Source organism: Struthio camelus, chromosome 1, assembly GCF_040807025.1.
Source record: "Struthio camelus isolate bStrCam1 chromosome 1, bStrCam1.hap1, whole genome shotgun sequence".
NCBI lineage: Eukaryota > Metazoa > Chordata > Aves > Struthioniformes > Struthionidae > Struthio > Struthio camelus.
The window spans coordinates 148,926,469-148,946,547 of record NC_090942.1 but is presented as its reverse complement, the minus strand read 5'-3'; the positions used below and the strand labels follow the sequence as shown (position 1 = coordinate 148,946,547).

The 20,079-nt window shown below is 40.6% G+C and overlaps 1 protein-coding gene across 1 annotated transcript; it reads left to right on the top strand.

Annotated features, from left to right (window-relative positions):
• The first annotated feature begins 1,432 nt into the window (after positions 1-1,432).
• NIPA1 (NIPA magnesium transporter 1) lies at positions 1,433-17,281 on the top strand. Its single transcript, XM_068923136.1, has 5 exons — positions 1,433-1,684; positions 5,109-5,156; positions 9,040-9,130; positions 10,293-10,453; positions 11,908-17,281. Exons 1-5 carry the CDS (start codon positions 1,525-1,527, stop codon positions 12,417-12,419), a joined length of 972 nt encoding a protein of 323 aa, XP_068779237.1. The 5' UTR covers positions 1,433-1,524; the 3' UTR covers positions 12,420-17,281.
• The last annotated feature ends 2,798 nt before the right edge of the window (positions 17,282-20,079 follow it).

Genomic DNA, 20,079 nt, shown 5'->3' with positions numbered 1-20,079 from the left:
CTTGAGTGAGATTCTGAGTATCAGAATCGCTCAAGTCTGAGTTTTGTTCAAAAACTTGAGTGATAACTTGTTGCAAAATCATTTTCCTACCATGCAAGCATAAATTATTTCCAATAATAAATTTCACTGTACACACTAATAGGCTGTACATAAACCAGAAACTGATACTTTTAACCAGCCTGTATTTATCTTCACCTCTTTGTTTAGTGTTTTGCAAGATGTAAAGGGTTGCTGTGGATAACTGTTCCTCCACCTCATGTGTTCTCATTTTGCAGATCTTGCAGATCTCACAAGGATGAATGCACTCTTCCATTGTATTAAATATTTATACAAAGACCTGAGAGAACTGATGTAGCAACCTATGTGAAATAAGCAGCAATACTGCAATAAGTGTTACATCTTCTGACTGTTAAACCTAAACAAAAAACATACTCCAGCTTTCCTGTGCATCCCAAAGACAGCTGCCTCAAGCAGAGTCCAGGCAAACTGAGAAATATGCTGACAAGAGAAGCACTTTCAGGAGTTTGCCTCTCCTCTGAATTCACATTTCCTGGGAATGCTAAAATATATGCTGTGAGGTTGGTCAGTATGCCCAATAGTTAAGAATGACAAAAAGCATCCACTTTCATTTACAACAAGCCAAGATACCCTATTCCACGTCCTTGCATGGATATTGCCACAGTAATCCATTTATGGATTGATTTATTTCAAAAAAGTATCTAGGAAGAGTAAGAGCTGCAGTGAAATACGTGCTACCAAGTACTTCTGCCAAACAAGAAAGGCTGCTTTCAGTTCAGCAGGGCAAAGACTCCTTATGCGTTGAAAGACTAAGCTGAAACCTCACGGCTGTCAGTGTCCATTATGGGCCGGGGACGTTGCCACCAGGGACACCTCCATCCCTCCACCACGATGGTGACGAAGACTTACGCTCTGCCCTACGTGAACGTGGAAGGTGCTGAACGGTAAGCGAGAGATACTCAGAGACTTGTGATTTTGAGCAACTGACCTTTCCGCGTGAAAGGAGGAGAGAGCGAACTTTTTTCCTGGAAACAAACGCAAGTTCTGGGATTTACCACCAGACCAAGCGCAACGGCCACGGAGCCCACGTTGCGCAAGTAGCGCGCACGACCCTTGCGCGGCAAGCCAAGCTTTCCCGCTAGCCCCACGGCCACCTGCTGCTGCTGTGGCGGCCTCGCCCCGCTCCTTGCCGGGCCGCCGCCGCCGCACTGCGCCCGCCCTCCGCGCTGCCAGCGCGCAGAAGGGCTTCCCGGGCCTGTGACGTCAGAAAGGCGCGGGGAACGGGGGGAGCGGTGCAACGACTATGACGTCACCCTGCCTGCCGCGCTTCGCCGCGGCTGCCGCCGCTGCCCGCCCGGAGCCGCCCCCAGCGGGGCGGGGCGGGGCGGGGCGGGGCGGGGGCGCAGCGCAGGGCGGGTCCCCGCGCAGAGCCGCTGCCGGGTGCGCTGGGCCCGGGACGGGGGTTGGGGAGCCGCGGCAGCAGCAGCAGCTCTGGGCGGCGGGGCGATGCGGATGGCGGTCGGTGCGGCAGCGGGTGACGGGGCAGCGCAGAGCCCCGGCCCCGCCGCCGTGTCGCTGGGCTTGAGCGTGGCCGTGGTGTCCAGCCTGGTGAACGGCTCCACTTTCGTCCTGCAGAAGAAGGGGATCGTGCGGGCCCGAGGGCGAGGTAGGGGGCCCCGCCGGGTCGGTCGGTCGGCGTGGGGGCGGGAGGCCCCGACGTCGCGGCCCTGCCTTTCCTCTTGCGCCGCTCTTAGCGCTGCCGCCCGCTTTGGCAGCTCTGCCCGGGCGAGCATCGCCGCCGGCGCCCGGCCCGGAGCAGCGCTGCCTCCCCGGGGGCTTCTCCTTCCCCGCGCAGCTGCTGCGGAGAGGCTGCGGCGGCGGCGGCGGGCGGAGGGGCGCGCATCCGGCCGCGGGGGGCAGCGGGGAGGCGCGCGCGCCGGGCTGCGGCGCGCGTGGCGTGGGGAGGCAGCCCGGGTTGTCACGTTAAGTGGTTTTGACGTGAGAGGTCGACGGCTGGAGCAGGGCGCGAGGCATGTCATAAACCGACGGGGAGACGTCGAGCGGAGAGCGACCGGGGCGGGGAGGGGGGGGAGGATATTAAGCGCAGTCATCAGCCGCGGCTTCCAAACCTATGGCCTGCGCATTGCTCTTCCATCATACAGCATTAAAGACTATATACATATATATATATACACACACACACACACACAGACAAACACACACACATGCATGTTTGTGTGTATGCATGAATATCTGTCCTTCTCTCGAAATGTTTTCATTGCCTCATGGCACTTCTCTGCTCGCTGTCTTTGGCTCAACTGCTTTCTCTCCGTGAATAGCACCAGCATATCTTATCAACTCTTCATTCTCGCGCTTCCACGGATATACACCACAAAGTTGCATTAGATCACGTGAGAGTTGCCTTTTGTAGAGAAGGGCACAGCAATGGCATGAAATCACTAATCCCTTTTTTGCATGTGGAAATGCTATACCTTATTGTTTTTTTTCCCCGAGATAAACATTCAGCAATTTACTGTGCTGTCCAGTTTAGCAAGGGAAAAAAAGTGAATTCATAGCATGTTACGATCTTTTGTATTTTATTCTGATACTAGGACTCCCAAAAGCATGCGGTTCATGACTATCATTTTACTAATTGCTGCTTAATGCTTTGAATATAGAGAAGCTGCAGTATATTTTTTTTTTTACTTGTTCTTAATATCATGCTTTTGGAGGAAAGGTGTAAACACACAGGTTGTACGGGGCCTTTTAATTGTATTTCTATTGGTTGTCGATAGCCCTTTGTTTTGCTGGTGATGGTGGAATGAGTATGTATGTGTGCGTGCATGTGTGTCTGGGAGCTCTTATGAAAAACGCTTAGTAGAGACAAGAACAGCTTAGGTATTAAGCTCCGTCTGAACCTGAGGACAAATTACTTTCCTGTGCGGGCGACTGAGCGCTGGAACAGGTCGCCCAGAGAGGTTGGGGAGTCTCCTTCCCTGGAGACATTCAGAAGCCATCTGGACGCGATCCTGGGCAACGTGCTCTAGGTGACCCTGTGTGAGCAGGGTGGTTGGACTCCAGAGCTCCTTTCCAACCTCAGCCGTTCTGTGATTTCTTAGGGCTTTTTTTGTTTTGTTTTACTTTCTCTGAGATGGTTAATGTTGGAGCAGCAATGCTCTTCCAGTGCCTACTGTATTGAGCACGTTCAGGGTGCATTCAGAGGACTACCAGCTGACAGCATGATCTAACAAGTTTATTTTGCATTTTCCACAATGACCTTACAGTTGCAGTTAAGGGCTTCAGACAAGCTACTGTTTCATAAACTTAGTCTCCCTTTCCCTTCAGGATGGCTGTAATCGATTTTTGTTGTTAACACAGAGGTCAAGTTTGCATAAATGCAAATCTTTTTGTAAGGGAAACAGAAAACAAGGAAGGAATGAGGCTGCCAATGTAGTTAAAGCAAGTTTCCATTCTGCAGTATAGTTGGGTCTAATTACTTTTAAAGAGCTGTCGATAGTATACTGAGTTAAGTGGATGTGCAAGGGGGGTGGGTGTGTCTTTTCAGCACTGGTAGGTGAGTGTCACAGCTGTAAGACATAGCTATTAGTTCAAAGATATTAGTGAAGACTGATTGTGTATCTTGTGGAGTGATTCTTAGTGTTCCCTATTGCTGTGCTCGTTATGGAGCTGTAAGGATAGATTAGGAGACAGCCAGGCAAGTAATGTAGGTTTTTGTCTATTAAATGTTTTGAAGCGGTGCAGTTCTTCCTTGAGTCCAGCAGTTGGAAATAAGAGCCTCTAAACTAAGTGTCAAATGATGTCTTTTTTTTTTTTCCATTGGCCTGAGTAGATGTTGTATAATTAACAACAGGGCACCTCATCTTCAAGTCTTTTCTGTGTTCTTCATTGAATCAACAATATGGTATCAAGTGAGTTAGTAATCCTTGCTTAGCTAGAAACAGCGGTGGGTGACAAATATTTTACCGAACTATCTTACTTGAGTCAATATTTTCTATGATTTGTGCCCCCAACAAAGTGTTTTATATGCAGTAACAAAAGTCTAAAGGATGATTACGCCCACTCGAAAGCTGGCCATTTTCATTAGTCACTTTCCCTCACATTTCAGTTCTGTAGTGTGATTTCCAAACGCTCAATATTTTTAAAGTCTCTGGAGTTATAGATTATTTTTTTCTTTCCCTTGGGATTTCAGAGTGCTCCACTTACGTACAGTATTGCTATCGCTCCTGCAGGTCTTGAGAGAGCATCTTCCCAAAGTAACGCAGAACTGGATTGTTAGAAAGAGAAGCAGGACATAACAACAGCGTAATTTGATGCCAAGGTCAAGTTCTTTGAAGACTAGTGTTTAATTTAACACGTGGTTTTTAGCCGTGATGTTCCACAAAAGTAGAACTTCCAAAATGTGATACAGAAACGCCGTGGCACGCTCCAAGTCAAGAGTCCTTAATAACTGATTTACAATGAAACTAATCGTCTTTGAACTTGGCAGATGTTAAAGGACAATCTCGAATTTTTAACCATCTCTTAGAAACATAGTAATATGTCAGTAACTCAGAGAAGGCTTCAGTCATACTAATTTCCAAATGCTCGCATGCAGGAGGATTGGCCCACACTAACATACCGCCAAAACTCAATACCAAAAAAGTTTCTCCCATACGACTTCATTGGGGGTATTTTACCAAACTAATTTATCCAAATTATGTTTTATTTCCATAGGTTTCGATTTCTCCCAATAGTGATTCCAATATACCTGTTAAATGGCACCTTCAGAAGCGTTTGCTGACATTTCAGAGACTCTCTAAGTAATCTAAGTGTTATAGTTGCATAGGTACTTCAAACTGGAAGTCAGAACTTCTGACTAGTAAGTTTCCTTAGGAAGATCTTATTTGGATATTTAGGCCAAATCTGAGTGCCTTCCATCCTCTCTCTTGCTTTCTTCGCACCCTTTTGCCTTAATCAAAGGGGTTAAGACCCTTTAATAGTTGAGATCGCTGAAATTATTCCATTTCATTGTTTCAGTAATGCAATTCCATATTTTTCTAATATATATATTCTTATACTTCCTCTTCCAGGTACTTCATACTTAACAGATATAGTGTGGTGGTCTGGCACTATTGCAAGTAAGTATTTTACTTTTTTTTTCCTCTGAAAGGAGAAGCTGTGGTTAGATGGTGAAATGGGTCATCAGAAATTCTGAGTTCTAATCTTGAATCTTTCACTGACTTACAATGAAATACCTTTCCCTCAAAAATATTGCACCTTCGGTAAGCTGTCACTTGAAAAGGCAAAGAGCTGTGATAAATCAAAGTTGGACATATTTCCACATTTTCAGAACCAGTTGATACTTTGAGCTTTTGGCACCCACACAGTGTTCCGACTCTGGTTTCTCGTGTGTTTTGTATCTGTGGATTGCACTGGTACGCTCAGTTTTCAATAAAAGTCCAAGCTGAATAAGAAATTGTAATTCTGCACAAAAGGGCTTACTGAGCATGTGTAATTTTTTAGATCAGAACGCACTTAGCTGGCCTCCATTTAAATAGTTTCTTTGATCTCTAGCTTTGGCAGCGATAGTTTCAGTTTTGTTTTTACTCTGCAAGATTGACATGAGGCCTTACGTGGCCCTGATTATGAGACTGGTACAGTTTTAGACTTAGTATCTTTGTAACCTATGCTCGCACAAAGTTCACTCTCTAATTTGAATCCAGAACATGAGGAGCACCTAGCTTTCTCTTTTTGTAGTTGAGACCTAGTTTTACCCACGTGAGTTTAAAATACTACCCCACTTTTGGATGCTCATCTAGCCTTTTTTGAATTATCTGTAAATGTTTTGAAGCTTTTGAAGCCGTTCCTCAAAAGTATGAGTACAGTTACGCGCCCTGTTTTTTGCAGCAGGGTAGGTCTCCGTTTTCACCCTCTTCAGGCTGTACACAAGGAATGGAACTGTTAAATCCCTTGAAGGATACAGTTCAGAGCAAGAGTAGAGCCAACAGAGCTCCAGAGGAAAGTCCTCAGCTAATTTAAGCTGAGTTTAAGTGGTTCTTTGACAGCTTCCTACTCTGCTGTGATCACTGCATGCCTAAATAGCAATAAATCTGTGCTTTAGTCACTGTTGTTTATCCCTTGTGAGGCCTCCATTTTGAATCTCTGAAGAGAAGGAATAAAAAAAAAAGAATTTTTATTACAGGAGTTTATGTCGTTGAGTCAGAAAAAAAGGTTTTGAGGTTAAAAGGGCTGAATGAATTCAATGAAGCTGAAATTGCTTAAGGGAATGGTATCAGCTGGCATTCGTCCGTCAGCTAGGTGCAGGTATTTTAAAACAAAACCTCAAAAAGTTTACAGAGGAACCAAGGTAAAAATTCTGTGAGGATGTTGTAGATTCAGAATTGCAACCCAGTGACAAACGGCAGTAGCAACAGCCAGGTAGGCAACTGTGGGATCCAGAGAAAGGTGATGTTTTGGAGATTTAGCAATATTCCCAATAACCTTGGAGAAGTTACAGGAGCTGACAGTAATTTTCTAAAGTACAGAATTTGGAGTTAGGATGACTAACAGAATCAGCATAACTTCTGTCAACTTGTTTTCACAAGACTTGTTCAGATAGTGAACAAGTATTTGTGTGTAGGCGTGCTGGCTCAGAATAACACTTCCTTACCATTTTGTGGCCTTGGGATCGACTGGATTACTGAAGACTTCAAAGGAAGGGCTCCAGATTCTGCTAAGGGACTTTTTTATACTGCAGTCAAAAGAGTGATTGCACCATGTGTACAGGTACTTCAGTCAGCATTAAACTAATTAATTAACTAATTAATTAGTTTCAGTGCAGATTTTGATAGTAGCATAGCTGTGGCATTTGTGACAGTTTTTATAGTGGATGCATCTACGTTAGCGTTTCATTGCAGATTGAGAGTGGACTTGTGAAGCAAATCTCCTGTTTGTTTCCACTTACTGAGCTTTGGTTCACATTTGGGGGCAATGATGGAGCACTTGAACTGAATTTCTTTCAGCTGAAACTAGGCTGGAAGATACACCCTAGGGACATGCCTAATACATATCAGCTGTAAATGGACTTTTCAGTCTGTGGGACCAGACTAAAGTTAGTCTGAAATGAAACCCCTGAAATGCATAGAGTAGATGCTTTTGCTTTACAGATCTGCTCCTGCTGGTCCCCTTGCTAACGTAGACACGTCAGTGTGTGCCAAGTCTTGTGTTGCAAAAACTTCTGGGATACTGATACTCATTTAGTAAGCTTAAAGCTTGGTGTGCCTTCAAGAACTGAAGTCATGTCTTGACTACTGGACTGATGTATCTAGAGAGGAATATCTGTCCACAGAAAGCTGGGTAGGTCGGCAGCGAAGGTCCTCAACAGCAGGCAAACGGTAACCATCACTGAGATTCTTTTTTAATTGGCCTTAGTTAATGTTGGTCTGTCATTCGTGGTGGTAAGGGACTGCTACTGTTACTCCGTGGTGATACTGAAAGTTTTGGGTAAGTTCAGGTGGCTTACAGTACGTACAGTTTGTTCATATACATGTGTTGATGCCATCTGTTAGGGTTCTTTAAATAGAAAGTTAAGGCAGCAGACCTATGAAAGAGTAAACTCTGACCAGAGTTACTTAGAAATGTATGGAGTCTGCAGGAACATGGTGCCAGGTGTGGCCGTATCTTCCATGTAAACTACTAGCTACTGCCTTTGGATGCCTTGAAGATACTGTCAAAGTTGCCGTGTATATCTGCTGAAAAACAAAACTGAGGCTGATAGAGTTGCTCTATTTCCAGGAGCAGAAAATATGCAGGAGGCTATCGCTGGCTCTTGTGCTTTGGAAATGCTGTTCGTGGGTTTATTGCTGTGGCTCACTCCTGCACATAGTGAAAGCCTCAGTGAATTGAATTAGTATAATTCTGCCATCCTCTGCAGTTTGTGAGTTTGTCTGCTTTGGGTTTCTTGTAGGTTACGCAGGTCTTCAACTTTAATTTACCAAATTAACTCACATAATCAGTAATGTTTGCACAGTGCTTTGCGGAGGTAAAGAGAGTATGATGATAACAATGTTTGACAGTGGAGGGTAATGCCAACCTGAGAATAAGACAACTTAGATTATTGAAATGCTTTTAAATGCTAGTAATGGCACTGGAAATCAACTTGAAATTTCAGCTGCCTGTATTTTATGTTCAGTCTCCAGGTACTTGCCAGGCACCACAGACGCTGTAACTATGCAAGCATCATGTTGACTTATAAACTTTCCAGCACTTGCAAAACCAGCCAGTATTTTTATAAACTTTTTTTTTTTAACTGAAAACTTGAACACATGAGCTGTTTATCACAGCTGTGATGTGCAATAGTGTGGTAAATTTTGGAAATTGCTTTTATTGGGAAAAAATAAGATGGGCTGTTACTGTGACTTGACATAGATCAGTCCTTGCTACACTGGTCAGGGATTACCTTTGATGTTATGTAGTGCTGTGACAATTTGATGTGCTTAACTACATATTGAAGAGCTTTTCTGCATGTGCTTAGTATTTCATTATTAGATTCCTTTCCTCTAGTGATGTCCCTGTATTCCTCCCGAAAGGTAACCCTGCTGTTAGAAACTATACCCAAATGTGTTCTTGTGATGTGTATGTATGTTCTAAAGCTGAAGTCGTGGGTAGTATAATTTTAGCACTGCACATACAAAGATATTTGAATGTGATCCATGAGTGTTTCTAATTTGTAGCCTTATTTATACTTAAGTAAGAGAAGCCACAAGTAAGATTCTTGATCATGCCCTGTTGGATCTTCTTGTGTGGGAAATACAGATTCTTCAAAATATAGATTATCCAAAAATAATTTTTAAATGTCTAAAAATTTCAGGCATTTTGCGCACGTGCAAAATGAACAGAGCTTAGCAGATCTGTAACATCTGTTTTCTCGTTGGGTCAGTCTTTCCCAGACAATGTTGGGTAATTTTTCATTGCTTCCCTTTACAAAGGGTTTTAAAGGCCTATTTTTGGTTCTGTTGACAGTGGCCCTTGGTCAAATAGGAAATTTCTTGGCCTACACTGCAGTTCCTACTGTGTTAGTGACTCCCCTAGGAGCTCTTGGTGTTCCATTTGGGTAAGAATTTGCTTTACTTGTTTTTATCTTAATGCTGTTATTGCTTAGGGTGTAGTGTCAAATTGACTCAGTGATTACCAGACTTTAACTTGGAAGATGTCAGACGTATGAGTGTTACTGAAATGTTATAATGTCATCTATTCCTTTTCTGCCCAGCAAAGTATGGCGGTGTGTCAGAGGATAACGAGAAAAGGGTTCTTGATTCTGTTTTAACTATCACTATGATCTGGAACAGATGAAACAATTTATTTTTTGCACTTGCTTTATTGTGGACGCTTTGGCTTATTCTTTCATTCGCAGCTCCCTTACTGTGTGGACTTATGGTCCATGTCTCGTTTCATGTTCTTTCTATCCCCTGCTATCCACTACCTACATGTGTGTGTTGACTTTGAATTTAATTTAATTGTATTTGGCTCATTTTTCCAAAGTGAAGGAAGTAGCCTGCCAGTGCATGCCCACAAGTTCCTTAATGTGATGTTCATGTGTTTTTTTTAAAGAAAAAAAAAAAAAGAGGAGTTTAATATACGGTTCAATATTTTGTGAATAGGTAAGCTACATTTGTGAAACCGCTGCAGCAAAAAAGGACACTTACTTAAAAGTGCTCTGTATTGCCTTAAGATTTTTCTTTTGCCCACTTGCTGGGTTATGTATCTGACCGCACTGGTCGCCTGCTTCCGGGTGTAAATTGCTTTGGGTGGGCTTCGTGTCTCGAGTTTCATGCGCTACAAATCACACTGGTGGGGCTCTACATATCACCTGTTATTTTATGCTAGGCCACATAATTTGAATACTGTAGCCAGTTATATATCTGAGCTGAGCCTTGTAATCTTTGTAATCAAAGGTCACTTTTATTTCATGACTGCATGGTACCAATAAATGGAGTTTAGTGCTCTCTCACTAAATTGTAACGGGTAGGTATCTGCTTCTGGGGTGCCTAATGCTTGTTTTTTCCCCCTCAGATGAAACATCATGGATTGAATAAGATGGAGATTGGAAGAATCTTCCCTAAGCTAAGGCTGAAATGCAGTTTGAGGGCTATTTGAAGGTTCACTAATGTTTGATGATATTCCTTTAACAGAAGGAAATTCATGTGGCAAGTAACGGGCAGAGCAGTATTAAGAGACTGCATTCAAACTTCTAATTTTCTTCCTCTTTGTGAAAGGTCCATTTTAGCTTCTTACTTACTGAAAGAAAAACTCAACATTCTTGGGAAACTGGGATGTCTACTGAGCTGCGCCGGGTCTGTTGTTCTCATCATCCATTCCCCAAAGTCTGAGAGTGTAACCACTCAGGCTGAACTTGAAGAGAAGCTTACAAATCCAGGTACTTCATTCTTGTATTAACTGATAATGATCTTGTGAGATTGATCAAGAACACATGCGAGGAGGAAAGATGTACCACTTCCAAGAGACAGTAAAACTGACTTCTGAAAAAAACACAGCGTGACAGGGACAAACAGTATGGCTTTTGTGTAGGAAAACCATCACTTGCCGTACTTAGAATTCCTCAGATGTATTGATACATGTGCCCAGAAAGTAAAACGTAGACTAAGATTTTTCAAAAGGCTTTTAAATAAATAAAAGAGTAATTTAGGAGTTAAACTACTACTGATTTAGGTAACTTTTAAAACATTCTCCTTCACAGCAAACAAAGAACAGTGGCCATTTGAACTTGTAATTTTCTAAAATTATGAAAAAGTGTTTTGTGTTACACAGAGAATAAAAGCTATAATTCTAGGATCTCTATTTAAGTTGTTTTATTAAAAAAAATATATATCTTTTGTTCTTTAATTATGCATTTGGGTTTGGAGGAGGAAACATTGTAACTTTATACTAGATACCCCTTATGTTCCAAAGAGATTTCTTTGCACACTAAAGGTGTGCAGAAATGTGCTATCTAGACATGTCCTGAAATGCCTATCCTGTCTTATAGAGTGTTGGACTGACTTGGATGTACAGTCCCATTAGCTGCTGGATGGCATATACTAGTGTTTGATACAGTTCAAGCCCGCCACCTTTTATTTTTTTTTTCATAAGAGTTACCTTGACAACTGTTGCTATTTCCTTTTATTGCTTTAGGTGGGAGAAAGTCAAACCGTATCAGCTATCCAAAGCTGTAGATGAGAGAGGGGAGGGGGAAAGAAAAAGACAAAGCAAAAATTTGCAAGGAAATGCAAATGAAACCACCTTGGTCTAAATTTACAGTTTCACTCCAACCAACAGGAATAGGAAATATATTTCTTCAGAGCTTTAAAGTGTGAAATATTTTTCACCTGTCTAATTTGCATACTAATAGCATACTATAAATGATATGGTATTCCGGTTCTTCCAGCTGTCCCTGCTGTTACTATTGACCCTAATGGGATATAACTTTACGCTTAAGCACTTTGCTAAATTCACACACGGTGCTTTACTAAGCTGGTTACAAATGAGGTGTTACTACTGCCATTTGTCACAGAGGATTTTAATGAGCATAACCCTAATGAAAAAGCGAATGAAAAAGTAAGCCATCTTAAATCCAGTTCAAATGTGGAACTGTATTTTTACCACATGATGGTTTATTTTACACAAAGAGCTTGAGAACATCATCTGTCACAGGTGTCCGCTAAATCATTAAAAGCTCGGTGATTTGGGTCTGTGTTCAATATCAAATCTTAATTGTGGTGTATACCTGAAGCTCTGTTGGTAAGACGTGATTTGTCTGCTGAAATTGCCAGTGTAGATCCCAAACCAGCAGTTCTTTTCTTGCTGTTATCTTGTTTTCTTTTTGTTTTCCAGTTTTCGTGGGTTATCTCTGCGTAGTACTGCTAATGCTTCTCCTGCTTATCTTCTGGATAGCTCCAGCTCATGGACCTACTAATATCATGGTTTACATCAGTATTTGCTCTCTGTTGGGCAGTTTCACTGTGCCTAGCACAAAAGGCATCGGGCTGGCTGCTCAAGACATCTTTCACAATAATCCGTCAAGTCAAAGGGCTCTGTATCTCTGTCTGGTACTTCTGGCAGTATTAGGATGTAGCATTATCATTCAGTTCAGGTACATCAATAAGGCACTGGAATGTTTTGACTCCTCTGTGTTTGGTGCCATCTACTATGTTGTGTTTACCACTTTAGTGTTGCTGGCTTCAGCCATCCTTTTCAGGGAATGGAGTAATGTAGGAGTGGTAGATTTCTTGGGAATGGCTTGTGGATTCACCACAGTGTCTATTGGAATTGTTCTTATACAAGTCTTCAAGGAATTCAACTTCAATATTGGGGATTTAAATAAACCTAACATGAAGACGGATTAAAATATTTTTTTGAGGGAAACTGGATGGCTCAGGGAATGATAAAGCCTTTCATTTCTAGGTCACTGATTCGATTATGATTCAGGTTGATATTTGTTACCCTCTGACAATTTGGTGGCCTACAGGAAATGAATTGGAGGCTTCCATCCAGTTTCAAAGGGACAGTTGTCTGTTTACCCCAGATCAACATAATAAATGGCTGTAATTGGTATTATCGCTGACAGTCTCAGCGGGAAGGCCGAAGATTGAGTCAGCACAGAGACCGATGTATTTCCTCGCTGTAAAAAGTGATTATCACAAAAGATGTAGGGATATCCTGACAGGCGTGTGTAAAAGCTTATATTATGGCTGCTTCTGAAGTATGGTTTCTGTGGATAGATAGGGAACATCAGTTTCTAACGCACTCAATCTGACACCTTTCATGAGTGATGTATACCCGTAAAAATATGGGGGTGGGGGGGGGGGAGGAGAAGTGAATGGAATGATTCGTTAATCTTCTTAACGTAGCAATGTGTTCACCGTCCAGGCTGTAAATTCTGAGACAAATGTTTATTGAACTCTGACTTCAGATTTTTCCTTTTATAATAAAACTGTCTCTGTAATTTGGTCTGATATGGGGTGAAGACACTGGGGATTTTTAAATTAAATTCTTTATACAGAGCAGTGGACCCTTAAAATCTTTCACAAATTATTTGTCAGCAGGTGGTAGTGTCCAGATTACAGGTATGCATTTTTCTTTCTAACTTACGTGCATTAAGACATAATGCATTCATCTGAGTTTTTAAATTGGGAACAGACAGAAAGACTGTGAAGGATGTGGAGATGGTGCACAGACTTTTTGATTATACGGTGGCTTATTTGCAAGCAGTTCAGAACTATTTCAGTGCCTTTGTAATCCAAAAATACTGCATAAATGTGAATGTATTTGTTTCAGATGGCCTGTACTGGTTTAATAATTCACTTTCATTGTCTGTCGTATTTGACTGTATTCAAATTCTGAACATGTAGAGCAGCCGGAAGGAGCTACATAGTTTTGGAGTTGAAATCTTTAAACGTCTTGACAGCTTCGGAAATATCCGTAGTCGTAATGGGAGGAGGTAACCTGCAAGAGGTCTGTTCAAAGCAGTCCAGCATGTCTTGATTCTAGTTAAGTGACAACATAGGAAACTGTTTTGTAGTAAGCAGCAGCAAGAACAACAGAAAATGAAAGAGAGAGAATAGTGTGAGATTTTATTGGTAGCTCGGAAAACGAAAAGATGGCCAGATCTCTCTCGTAACCTGGGAAAAGGAGGTTAAAGCCTAAACTGTTGTAGGCATTCAGAGAGCTGCGTTTCAGTATAGGCATTCAGATTCAGTGAGTTAGACGTGTGTGATAGTTCAGCAGTAATACTTTGATAGTGGTACAAATAGTTTAAGCTATGATTAGAATGATTCTGAACCAATCAGTTTAGACCGTGTAAGGAATGTTGGTATGTTAACAAAAGAAAGAATTAATTTTCCCTTTCAGTTCAGAATTATGACCTTGTTGGTGTGAAAGTATTTTCATGCTATATTTATGCTGGATAATTATCAACATCATGAGTCGCAAGACTTGAAAAGTAATGATTTTTTTCATTTTAAGTACAAAAATAGAAAGCATACAGTGGAACTCAACATCTCTAGTTCAGACTGTTTCTTCAATTAAATAAAAATAAGATGATTGCAAGACAGATTTTGAAAAAGCCCATGACACTTTTTAACCAGAAATCATGAATTTAGCTTTGTGGCTGGCTGACAGTAATGCAAACTTTGATTAGTGGGGAGTAATAATGTTTACTTCTTTTTTTTTTTAATCTTAATTAGTGTTTCTTTAAAACAAGCCTGCGTTTTCATTTAAAACAAGTGTTATAAGCCCTTCTAATTGTGGCAATAAACACAAATAGTGACTCCTGAAGACATAGTATTCTGAAGAGAGACTAAGAGCCCTACTGTGTTATTTCGAAGCTAGTTTTGTAACTCTGAACTGTTGGGGATATCCAACTGAAGTGATTCTCACTCTGAATTGACAGAAACATACATCGTTATAGGGCCGGCAAAGAAACTGGGTGTCTTGGTGAGATTAAAAAGCATTAGCACATGAAAGGCCATCTTTGTGGATTCCCAAATACTGTTTATGGTTTCTAGGAAGTCTCAGTATTGTAGATGAGGGAACTGGATTATGAAATATGGCTACAACTAAACCTTGTCCGTTATGGGTTGAAAGATGGTATCTTGGTTATCGATGGACAGTTGTGTCTTGTCGTACTAGTTCCCTTTTTTTTCCTAATTGAAACTGAATCCTAAATAAGTTGTGAGGCTTCTGGTGGTTTACTTTTTAAAATAATGTTAGCTGTTTGCTGAAGCAGTCAAGTCATCTTTTCAAAATTCAAATTCAGAGTTCATGAATTGCGTGTTTATTTCGTACAAGCCCTTAATCTCTGAAGACTTCCATGAAAATCTATCTTTGGGTTAAAGTGAAAATAACTGCCATCTCCTCTTAGTCCTTTTTTGAGCATATCTGTCTGTTTTATTTTAAAGTTTATTCCTATTTATTTAGAAAGTGCCTATCCCAGTATGTTACGTACTTATGCAAATTATTATTAAATATTATATCGAAAACAACTTGACTGCCCTGCTATAACCCTGCTATTTTCTGTTCCACGCAACTTCACTTGATAAGCACTCACTATGCAGAGTAAGAAAAAAGTAGCAGCTGTATTCTTTGGTCCTCTGACCATTCTTAGAGATGATAAATGTCTGCAAGCTTTTTTTTTTTTCCCCTCTCCCCTCCCCAGCTGCTCCTCATCCCTGACGAGCTTTCTAGAAATGTGTAGTTACCCTTGTTTAATACAGATATCAAAAGCCAGCACATAAGGTGAAAGAAATTATAGTGGCCTTGCACATCATTCATATCTGCAGCCTTTTACATTGTGAATGATAAATAATGAAAGACCTTTATTTTTGCTACTCTTTGTTCAGTATGTAACAGCGTTCTTTTGAGTTCTGCTGTACCCGGGTCTGGTCCAATTCTAACTTTAGAAATGTATTAGCATTTTATGTTGTCGCTATTGGCATGATTCTTCCTCCCTCCACCTCATACCCTACTCATTCTGTGTGTCCTACCTTTTTTAGTCTTTTCCTATTGCTTTTCTGATTAAAAAAGAAGCGCTGCTGAAATTGAATTTTCAGCTTTTCCCTCTTTCTCTCTGCCTAGACAAGTAAGCGCTTTTGAGTAAGACATCGGAGTTCCATCATCTCAGGGAGCAAATGTGCATAGTTGTTTCCTGAGCTTTGGTCTTTCTCATGGGTCTGCCCGTGAGAAATACATACTTTCACGTTACTTACATTGATAGCTATGAGCCAGATGACTTAAGTGCCGATTCCAAAGTATAAATGACCAGAGGCCAGACAAGAACAAAAAATGGTGTGATTACAGTAGTGGGATGCATTTAAATTAAATCCGTATTGAAGGAGTTTTACTCTGGCTTCTATTCTGCTTATCAACCATATTTACTTACATGATGCTGTTACTCACTTGTAGATAGCTCTTTGATCGTTATCCCTTCAGTGTATGGAGGATTTACATGTGTCAGTCCCGATCTTTATTAGGTGTTAAATACAAAAATCCCTCAAATGTTCAGTAGGAGAATAGAAACCTTTTTGATACAAGCAAAAAATTTGTTACACCTTAAATGCTTCTGTAAAAAAGCAAAATACCTAAAGAGGTATCTACTGAATTAACCTTTCAGGATACTGTATGTGTAAATAGAGCCTATTTATTAGTGAGCTGAAACTAACATGAGTAAGAACCTGTCATATAGCAGTTTGACAAGTGAGGCTTCCTTCCAGTAATCTTGATTTATATTGAACATACGTATTTTTATGAAGTAACTAGCACTGAAAAATGAGAACACTGGATTTTATTTATTAAAACAGTGGAACTGAGAGACTTGGTTTTTGTTTGTTTGTTTTTAATAGAGAGTTTGTATTTAAAGAAAGATTTGGAGTAACTAAATATGGCGTGCTTAAAATGCTGCTTTGTTTGCACAATATACCCCTTTCACCTTCTTGTTTCCTAAATATAAAACTAAGGGTTCTACAGATCTTCCTCAGTTGTTTTGAGATGGTGTAACTTTAGGACTTGCTGAAGTTTTACTGTTAAATCAATTTGTTTTAGCTATTACCTGCTATCTTTTCTTTAAGGATCAGTCTTTGTAGTTACTCTTTGTTGCTACAGAATATGGGCTTAAGCGATACAGAACTTCAGGGTGTACCATGTTAGCACCAATGATGTCGAAAGTTCTCATTACTAGTGCCCAAGTCTTTCAGACAGCAGTGTTGAAATCAAATGATTACAAGCTTATGGATTAGGAAATCTTTATAAAGAGCTGCAAATAAGCATTTGGGTTTTCCTTTCCCCAACAGTTGCCCTACAGAGTGGAAAATGTTATACGTAAGGGATGTTTTTGAGTTACTTCCCTTTTCAACTGTGGAACAAAAGTTTTCTGGTATTGAAAAGATAGTTCTAATGAGATGTGGGGAAAAAGTGGATGGCAACAAATATACAGCGTGATAGGTTTGGTTGCTTCAATGTTATTGCAATATAGTAATTACAAATTACATGAAAATGGTTTATTTTACTAGCTTCCAAATAATGTGTATATATACATAGATTTGTTAATGGCTTACAAGTCTAGTTTATTCTCTTTGCTTTTTAAAAAAAATAGTCATAGGCATGTTGTATTTGCCTTGTGTAAATTATAAAAGGCTATTTATTAAGTTTTCTGATAACTAATCTATTTATTAACCTGTAATGTTTTAAAATAAATGATTTATTTCTAGCTCAATGCTTGTTTTGTGACTCCTCCTCTTTATCTTACAGAAAAACAGAATTGTTTTCCCACACATATAGGTGTCATAAGGCCTAATCTCAATTCATGAGCCTGAAGTGTTTTTCTCACCCTTTTATAAAATAGCAGTCTTGCTTCTACTGCTAGTAGAAGATTCTCCTGTACAGATTAATTGCCACATTAAATAATGGTGTCTGCCAGCAAGCTGTAGTTTAATGTCTTAATTGCACTGAAGTTTGCTCACAGGTGACACGAACATTTCAGCTTTGGAAAACATGTTTGTCAGGGCTTGAGTCACTTTAAACTCTGTATTTTAAGGGTTATCACATTCTCTGTTCAAGCATTCCTGTACGTTGCCTGGTTGCTAGCAATAGATGGCTTTTGTGGAAAGATCTATTGCTCCATAGTTAGGTGTGCATCAAGTGACAATAAATGTAAGGGAATTCCATGTCACCAGCCTAATTTACTGTAACGAGAGCTTCCTACAGAAGGAATCATTTAGAAAATTGAGACTGACTATCTTCATCTGAAATTCATAGCTCCTCAAGATTAATTGTTGTACTCTCATGTCAGGTACAGGTGAACAAACATGACTGAACTTCTGCCATTGAAAAGATTTAAAAAAAAGAATTCATTATCAAAAACTATGTTTCAGTCTTTACGCTTGCACTTAAGTGGATATATCAGTACCACTGCAGGTCAAAGTTAAAAGCTGTTTTTAAACAGGCGCACTAGCTCCTCTCCAACAAAATGTTGTACACGGTGAAAAACATTGGTGTGGATTCTTTAAAGTATATATCCAGGTACAATTTTATTTTCAAAGTTGACAGTGTTACTACTGCAATGTACAAAGATGGAAGGACTAGAAAACGAGAAGTTTCTCTGTCTACATGCAGGATCTCTGAATTATGTCAATAGGAAATAGGAGGACTATGTATTTTAGGAATGCATCTTTAGCAGGAAAATTCAACTCTCTTCTCTTCTTGTGCAGCTCTGGAGTTAGGCTTCTAAAGCAGCATTGTGGTAAAAGCAATTGTATGCCATCTGTACTACTGTTACCCCTGGCAGAGTGTGGCATAAGCGCTAACTGACCTTGAGGATAAGTATCTCTCTCACGCTGTTCATAGGGGAACAGTGTTAAAAAGACCAAAATCTGATAGTGCCACTTCCTCTCTTTCTCACCAAAAGAAAAATCCTGTTGATTGTTCTGAGGTTTCCATGTTCCACGAGCTACCTAGTCTTAAGCAGCCCCCTGTACAGGGGATGAGAAAAGTTTTTTATTATGTGACAGTACAACTGTTCTATGAACAGACTCGGAAACAAAGGCTCTTGCCTCGGCTCAGCCTTCCTCACTAAGTGCACCAGGGATAGGGCTGCCAGAGACCTTGTTCCTGCTTCCCCAATCAAGCTTCTGCCATGTACAGACCTCACTGGACTTAACATGCCTCGTGGGTTGCTTTAAAACTCTTAACAGAGGATAGCATTCCGCCGACGACTGTGTAATAGGGCAGCTTCAGGTAGGTGGTTCGTGGTGGTTGTCAGTGCAGTCCCTCCACCATGTGTATGGAGTTGCACAAGAGTCAGCCAGTGTGCAACGCAAACTAGAATGCCTGCTAAGGTTCCCTGAGGCTGTGCGGGTGGCGTTTTCACTCTTTGTGAAAACGCCTTACTTAAACCTTACGAGATGTGTATAAACATAATAGAGGAGTGGAACCATGAAAAAAATTCTGCCCAGAGCCTTGTGAATGTAATTACTCTAGCAGACCTTTCTTGTGAAATACAGTGAGCACAAAGGTGGACTTCATTGCTGACTGAGTTATATTACAAGAATGGATTAGGTTGGGTAAGTTACCGTCATTCTTATGTTTGGAATTCTTTGCTAAAATGTTCTGAAAGCATCTCTGCGATACTATGTTGTTATGAATTACGCAGCGATACTTTGAATGTTTTCTGTTACTGAGCACAACCCCTGGCTTGAAATAAAAGTTGAATGATCTGTGATGAGTTGTAAGCACTTTAATACTTTCCGTTCTGGTCACACAAAACATGAAAAGCGTTAAGCAGAATTAGTTGAGAGAACATGAGCACAAAGATTGACAGGTCATGACTGGATTCCCTTGAAGAGTTTGTAATACTTAAAGGAGTTCAGTTAATATTTTCAGATGTTTACTTCTTTCAGTGTTCCTTTAAGTTGGTTAAGAGGCTTTTTTGAAGGGAGGAGAGTGGGAGAGGAAGACTAAGTTTACCTGCTTTAGGCACTGTTATTGTTTAACACAGGAATACATATGTGCGTGTATTTTCATCGTTTGTCATGATCCTATGCCTGTTAATTTCTTTAGTCCCTTAAGCTTTGAATTTAGATCTGGGTACTCCAGTGCATACTGTACTATTTTAGGTGGTACGGTTAACTTTTTTTAAATCTGTTTTAAAGCTGCATTAAGGAATCCTTTTCACCAGCTGTTGAACTTTGCAAAGACTTTATAGTTTCTGTGTCTTCTAAAACACAGAAATGCCAGCCTCCTCCTGTGTATTACTTGAGTAATTGCATATTGCTTACTTTACATGCATGTATTAAACTGTTTCACAAGTGCAGAGTTCATGTCATAAACACTCGATTAATCTTAAAACTGGGGAACAGAATCTTGCCTTTGGGAATAAAATAAGCCTAAAATGTATCCGTTTGCTCTGAGTGACCTATATATTACAGGAAATATGTGATAAGAGTAAGGTGATAAGGACCGTTCTGGTTCAGTTCATGAGGAGGAGTTCAACATGTAAGAATAGCCACGATGAAG

Bases quoted from the DNA above. Each gene is read 5' to 3' on its own strand.
- NIPA1 (XM_068923136.1), top strand. From the start codon at position 1,525: ATGCGGATGGCGGTCGGTGCGGCAGCGGGTGACGGGGCAGCGCAGAGC. The intron at 5,157-9,039 runs GTAAGTATTTTA...TTCTGTTGACAG, and splicing joins GTGGTCTGGCACTATTGCAA to TGGCCCTTGGTCAAATAGGA. The intron at 9,131-10,292 runs GTAAGAATTTGC...TCTTTGTGAAAG, and splicing joins GCTCTTGGTGTTCCATTTGG to GTCCATTTTAGCTTCTTACT.